The sequence below is a fragment of the Brassica napus genome, unplaced genomic scaffold (genome assembly GCF_020379485.1).
Source record: "Brassica napus cultivar Da-Ae unplaced genomic scaffold, Da-Ae ScsIHWf_1251;HRSCAF=1786, whole genome shotgun sequence".
In the NCBI taxonomy this organism is placed as follows: Eukaryota; Viridiplantae; Streptophyta; class Magnoliopsida; order Brassicales; family Brassicaceae; genus Brassica; species Brassica napus.
Genome location: NW_026014671.1, coordinates 22,016 through 28,714, shown reverse-complemented (window position 1 = coordinate 28,714; position 6,699 = coordinate 22,016). Strand labels below are relative to the sequence as shown.

General features: G+C 38.9%; 1 protein-coding gene across 1 annotated transcript; it reads right to left on the bottom strand.

The window, feature by feature from the left end:
- Positions 1 to 343: 343 nt before the first annotated feature.
- Positions 344 to 2,195, bottom strand: LOC125596628 (putative F-box/LRR-repeat/kelch-repeat protein At1g11620). The gene has a single exon (XM_048771713.1). It carries the CDS (start codon positions 1,655 to 1,657, stop codon positions 500 to 502), a length of 1,158 nt encoding a protein of 385 aa, XP_048627670.1. The 5' UTR covers positions 1,658 to 2,195; the 3' UTR covers positions 344 to 499.
- Positions 2,196 to 6,699: the final 4,504 nt, after the last annotated feature.

Here is a 6,699-nt window from a genome sequence, read left to right as displayed (position 1 = left end):
AATTTTGCAAAAAATCATATTTTTTGGGGGTTTCAGGTATTTTTCGAGTCTTCAAGTCCAATTGGAATACTTCATATTCTTTTAGGGTCCAATATACCCAAACCAACCCGACCCCAAAATGTACCTGAAAATTATAAGTTTGTAACAGGTTTTCAAAATTAGCACCCAAACCAGTGTGAGACCGTTCACTATTTGTTACTTCTAAAATATGAGAAGCATAAATTAAGTAGCGCACTTGAAAAATATGAAGGAAAAATAATAATTTTAATTTTAAGAAATAGATTGTGTAAGCATCAAGGTTAGTAAGCCAATATTTTGTTTCTAGGGAAAAAAATAGATTAGGTAAAGTTAACAAAATCACATATTCCACGTAACAATAAATTGACACTTTTTGGTTTGTTTTTGACACTTTCAAATGACAAGAAAGGATAGGTGCATAGTTCAATATCCCAAGCAAAAAGAGTCATCACACGAAACAACAAATATATGTATACCCAAACTAGTTGAATCTACGTTTTCTCCAGCGAATCCGACTTGTGTCTTGCTTCGAAAACCCTGGAACCCTAGCTAAGCTAGGAACGTAGCTGCATAAAAAAGAGAAACGACATTCCCCTTCATTAGCTTTAATTACTTGGAATTCCTTGTCGTTGATGACTCTGATAATAGATAGACCCTTCATGTCAGTATCATTACAAGTTATAACAAGCCTATTGTTTTTGTCGAAATAATAATTTGTAGAAAGGAGGGTAAGACGTGGATATATAAGCGGAAACTCTGGTATGTCCACGACCACCAATTTGGTCCAAGAAGTAAGCATGAGCCAATGCTTCACCCATATGCATATCTTCCTTGTTTTGTGACATTGCTCCAACACCGAAAGCCTATCTCCTTTATAAATCTCTAGTGCAATAGGATTCATCTCATCATAGCTGAATGGCAAGTCATCTATGGGTTGAAACCTTTCTTTGTAAAAATCATAGCTTTGTACAAAAGCTCTATGATCTTCTCGAAGACCTATACAATAAGGAGTTCCTCTCAGAGAGAGGATCGACAACGGCACACTAAGGAACCAATCAAAACTGATGTTATCTATAACCTTCCATGTCTTGGATGCAACTTCACAGACCTCGACCCTTGAAGGTCTATTTCTGGAATTACTAGCACAACGAAACCTTAAGATCCTGTAATCACAGTGGCTGAGGTATCCAAGGCTGTAAGCATCATCTAGTTCGTGAAAATCACTACCGCATTTGATCCAGGTTGTTTCCTTCAGTAACGGGTTCCTAACCAAAAGCTGGTTGTCCATGACACACAACAACAAACCGTCGCAATGAACAGTCTTGTACACCCTAATTGGATTACATGGTTGAGCTTTTATAAGGGTAAAGTCTTGGACGATCAAGGACGGAGGATCGACCACGTTTTTCTGCTCCTCAATGCCCACGGCAGAAATCGTAGGACCACTGTCTTTGAGTATAAACCGATGCTCACCGCTATAGCTGTGCATGTGAAACGACAAGTTCTTCTCGTTGAGTCTCTCTTCCAAAATAAGACTATTCCAAAGCTTACATACACATCTCAACTTTGCAAGAAATTTCCATGGAACTCTTGATAGAATTTCCTCTTCCAAATCATATGGTAGCTTTAAGGACATCATCGTGTGACCTGATTGTCACCAGAGAGTTAAGATGCACGCATGGTTTATAACCTTAACATACATATATATAAGTATGGATGACGGTAAAAAGAAAAAAAAAATGGAAAACACTAAAATAATAGGAAACTTGGATAAATAAAGTTTCTATATTTTCCTATCCTTATTGTTACCACAAATTAATATAATGTAAATCTCAAAAAGTAACTAAAAGAAATACCGTCACTCTGGAAAAGGTCAAATCAACTAAAAATTGGATAAAAAAATTACTGACAATTTGTAAAATTCAAAATATATCGTAAAACAAGAGAATAGAATCTGTGTTTCTGTATTATTCATAAACATAAAAAGGCCTTTATATATAGGGAATTACACCGTCATAAAATAATGGAAATACTAGAATATGGAAATACAAATATGAAAAGAGTACAAATCATACTCTAATAAGGAAAAGACAAGAAGCCGATTTTCTCTCTCTCTCTCCTCACGGTCGACTCTCTCTCTCTCTCTAGCATTGGGTCGGTTGTGAACCGGGCCGGTTATGGACATCCACAATATGATTTATAACACTTCCCCTTGGATGCCATAACCATACAGAGATTGTAATACGCTTTAGATGTTGCCTCATTAAAACCTTACCAGGAAAACCCAGTGGGACAAAACCATGGTGAAGGAAAAAGAGTACAACACGTATTACTCCCCCTGTTCTGAACAACTCGCGGCTGGCCTCATGAACAGCCAAGATCTCCGAATGGTTTGAAGATGTGGCCGTGATCGTCTGCTTCATGGAACGCCATGATATGGCCGTTCCACCATGTGTGAAAACATAGCTTGTCTGTGATCGAGCATTGTGTGGATCTGATAGATAACCTGCATCAGCAAAATCAACTAAACCTTCTTTGTTTTGGTTAGTATAAAATAAACTCAAGTCTTTCGTTCCTTGCAGGTAACGAAGAACATGTTTAATCCCGTTCCAGTGCCTTTGGGTTGGACAAGAGCTTAATCTAGACAGCAAAACATATATCTGGTCGTGTGCTAGCCAGATACATCAAAGCTCCTATGGCACTGAGATATGGCACTACGGGACCAAGGACATCTTTATCGTCCATCTTAGGACGGAACGGATCAGTGTCCAGGGCGAGGAACCTCACGACCATGGGGCTAGATAATGGGTGAGACTCGGCCATGTTGAATCTCTTGAGTACTTTTCTGTATATGCCATTTGATGCACAAGGATTCCATCTCTTATGTACTCAAGCTGTAATCTCAAACAAAACTTTGTTTTTTTTCAAGATCTTTCATCTCGAATTCTTTCTTAAGATATTCAACTGTTTGAGAAATCTCTCCAGAGGTTCCTAGGATATTTAAATCATCAACATACACTGCTATAATCACAAAGCCCTGGCCGAATTTCCTTATAAAGATACAAGGGCTGATCGGATCATTCTTGTATCCTTCTCTCTCTCTAGGTACTCACTTAATCTATTGTACCACATTCGGCCTGATTGTTTCAATCCATAAAGTGATGTATTCAACTTTATACAGTGTTGTTCTCGAGTACTCGATTTTTTTTTCAACTCTATACCCTCTGGCACTTTCATATATATCTCATTATCCAGTGGCCCATATAAGTATGCAGTTACAACATCCATTAAACGCAAGTCTAATTTCTCTCTTATAGCCAGACTTATCAGGAATCTAAAAGTAGTAGCATCCACCATAGGGGAGTATGTCTCCTCATAATCGATTCCTGGTCTCTGTGAGAATTCTTGTGCAACAAGTCGTGCTTTATATCTCACAACCTTGCCGTGTTCATTTCTTTTCCTCACAAAGACCCACTTATAACCGACTGGTTTAACATCATATGGTGTCCGGACTATTGGTCCAAAGACATCACTTTTCTTTAAAGAGTTTAACTCCACGTTTATAGCTTCTTTCCATTTGATCCAATCTGATCGTTGAGTGCACTCATAAATAGACGTGGGTTCATGATCCTCATTCAAATCCATAAGTTCAAGTGCTACCTTGTATGCAATATATCATCAATGTCGACATTATTTATGTTCCATTGTATCCTAGACAAGACATAGTTTATTGAGATCTCATTATTATCAGGATCTTCAGTACCTTGAATCTTGGCGTCCCAAGAATCAGTATTAGATACATCAGGGCCGGCCGCATCTAAGCATTCATGATCGGCCGCGATCGCTATTAGGGTTTTGGGATCGGCCGCGGTTAAGTCCCGGGATTTAGGAATGGCCGCGGTCGTGTCTAGGGTTTCAACAACCTCAGTTTCATTCTCTGCACCTTTCTTAGTTTTCCGAGGGTTCTTATCTTTGGAACCTATTGGTCTACCACGTTTCAAACGTTGTCTAGACAATGTAGCAACTTGATTGTATCCCTCTTGAACATCAATTCTGATTGGTGCATTAGCAGCTGGTATATATGACTTAGTCTCTCTTTTCGGGTCAGCAAATGAATCTGACAATTGATTAGCTAGCTTTTGTAAATGTATAATCTTTTGGACTTCTAAATCACATTCCTGAGTCCGAGGATCTTGCCAAGATAAGGATGTTTGATTCCATGTAATCTTTTTTTTACCAGCTTACTGCTATCTCCCCCTAATGTTGGATGTTCTGATTCATCAAAGTGACAATCCGCATACCTGGCCTTAAATAAATCACCCGTAGTTGGCTCAAGGTATTTTATAATCGTAGGGAAATCATATCCAACATATATCCACATCCTCCTTTGAGGTCCCATCTTTATTCTCTGTGGTGGAGCAATTGGTACATAGACGGCACAGCCAAATGTCTTAAGATGGAATATGTCTGGCTCATGACCCGTAAGCAATTGTGATGGGGAATATTTATGTTCACTAGACGGTCTGATACAAATCAGTTCGGCCGCGTACAAGACCGCGTGTCCCCAAGCTGTGGCCGGAAGCTTAGACCTCATAAGCAATGGTCTAGCTATTAGCTGAATTCGTTTTATGAATGATTCGGCCAAGCCGTTATGTGTATGTACATGTGCCACGGAGTGTTACACACTCACCCCCATGGACATACAGTAATCATTAAACGCTTGGGACGTGAACTCACTAGCATTGGTCTATATCATTCCGACCTTAGCATAGTAAAAGGCCAGTAGAGAGCGCATGTATAGACTCTAGGACTTTCTTATAGCCTTGGCCGATCTCTATGAACTGAAGACACTCTTTGTTTCCTTCGCCCTTAGTCTCAATATGAAAGCCATTCATTCGAATGTCTTGAAAGCTCAATAGGCTTCCCTTAGAGCTGGGTGAATACAATGCATCATATATCTCTAGATGCGTACCCTTAGGCAACATGATGTTAGCCTGGCCGTAGCCTCTATGAGACTGGCTATACCCGGAATGATACTTTAGAGACTTCATATAAAAACATTTATTCATTAATAAAATAAGTTCAAAGCAATCAAAACATAGAAAGCATAAAGCAAAGAGCACGAAAACATAGATGTCGAATTCAACTTCATTCTTTAAAACAATCTGAAGTTTCATAATCCATAAGATCGTCTCGTTCATGATTGAAATCATCTTCACCATCTTGATAAGTCATATGAGCTTCAAGATTCTTCCCTTTCAAACTCTCTTGGTAGAGGTCAACGAGATGTTTGGGAGTCCTACATGTTTTAGCCCAATGATTATCCATACCACATCTATGGCACACAGATTTGGTCGAGTTTTGTGGCTTGAAAGATGTACCACGGCCTCGGCCATGTCCATGGCCTCCATAGGAGCCACGGCCATATGAGTTGCCTTGGCCTCGACCAAACGAGTTTCGGTCTCGACCACCACGTCCATGCCATTTTCCACGACCACAGCTGTGTTGGCTATCACTCTGGACATGGTTCGACTCTTTCTTAGCCTCTACGGTCGCAAGTGCCTCAGGTAATGGGTTTGTTCTAGAAGGTCTCAATTCACTGTTTCTCATCAACATTTCATTGTTCTGCTCAGCGAGCAAGAGACAAGATATCAGATTAGCATAAGTTGTGAAGCCCTTCTCACGGTACTGTTGTTGTAACAACACATTGCTTGTGTGGAAGGTGGAAAAGGTTTTCTCAAGCATATCCTTATCCATTATATCCTCACCACACAATTTCAATTTTGAAACTATTTTAAACAGGGCCGAGTTATACTCGTCTACGGACTTGAATTCCTGGATTCTAAGATTCCTCCAATCATACATAGCCTTTGGTAATAACACCGTTCTCTGGTGATCATATCTCGTTTTCAACTATGTCCAAAGGTCTAAAGGATTCTCAATAGTCAAATACTGATCTTTGAGACTCTCAATAAGATGATGGCGTATAATTAATATCGCTCTGTATCTATCTTTCTCACTTGCATTATTGCCCTCGGTGATACATTCACCAAGTCCCTTGGATTTTAAGATGATCTTAGCATCAAGTGCCCATTGCAAGTAATTATCTCCAGAGATACTTAGGGCAGCAAAATCCAAGTTGTTGATTTTCGACATCTGAAATCATATGTTTCATAATTTAGATTTAAAAGTGTTCAAGCGAATGCAATCAATATGCTCAAGTAATCCGGATTCTAGGTATGATGCAAATAGGTCATTCGTATATGATGCATACATGTTCAATCTTAGCATTCAGATTCTATATGCAATCAGTTCGTACTATTATGCATGCATCATGCAAACAAGCCGCATGGCTACAATCTTAGCAAACGGTTTCAATGCAATCAATACAATGGTTATTCGTTTTCAATCTTAGCAAACGGTTTTCTAAGAGTTCAATGTGTAATTGCAATCAAACAGTCGAGCAATGCAACAATTAGGGTTCATTCGAGAATGTACGAAAACTATCAATACTAGCCGGATCATTATCAAGACGAGAATGCATAAATCATTTAACCTAGCAAGCGATTTCTATTTCAATTCAAGCATTCAGTTTTAATCAATCAAACAAGATAGTATTCGACTTTAATTTCAAGACATTAGGGTTTCGATCAAACAATCAATACAACTTCAATTTGAAAA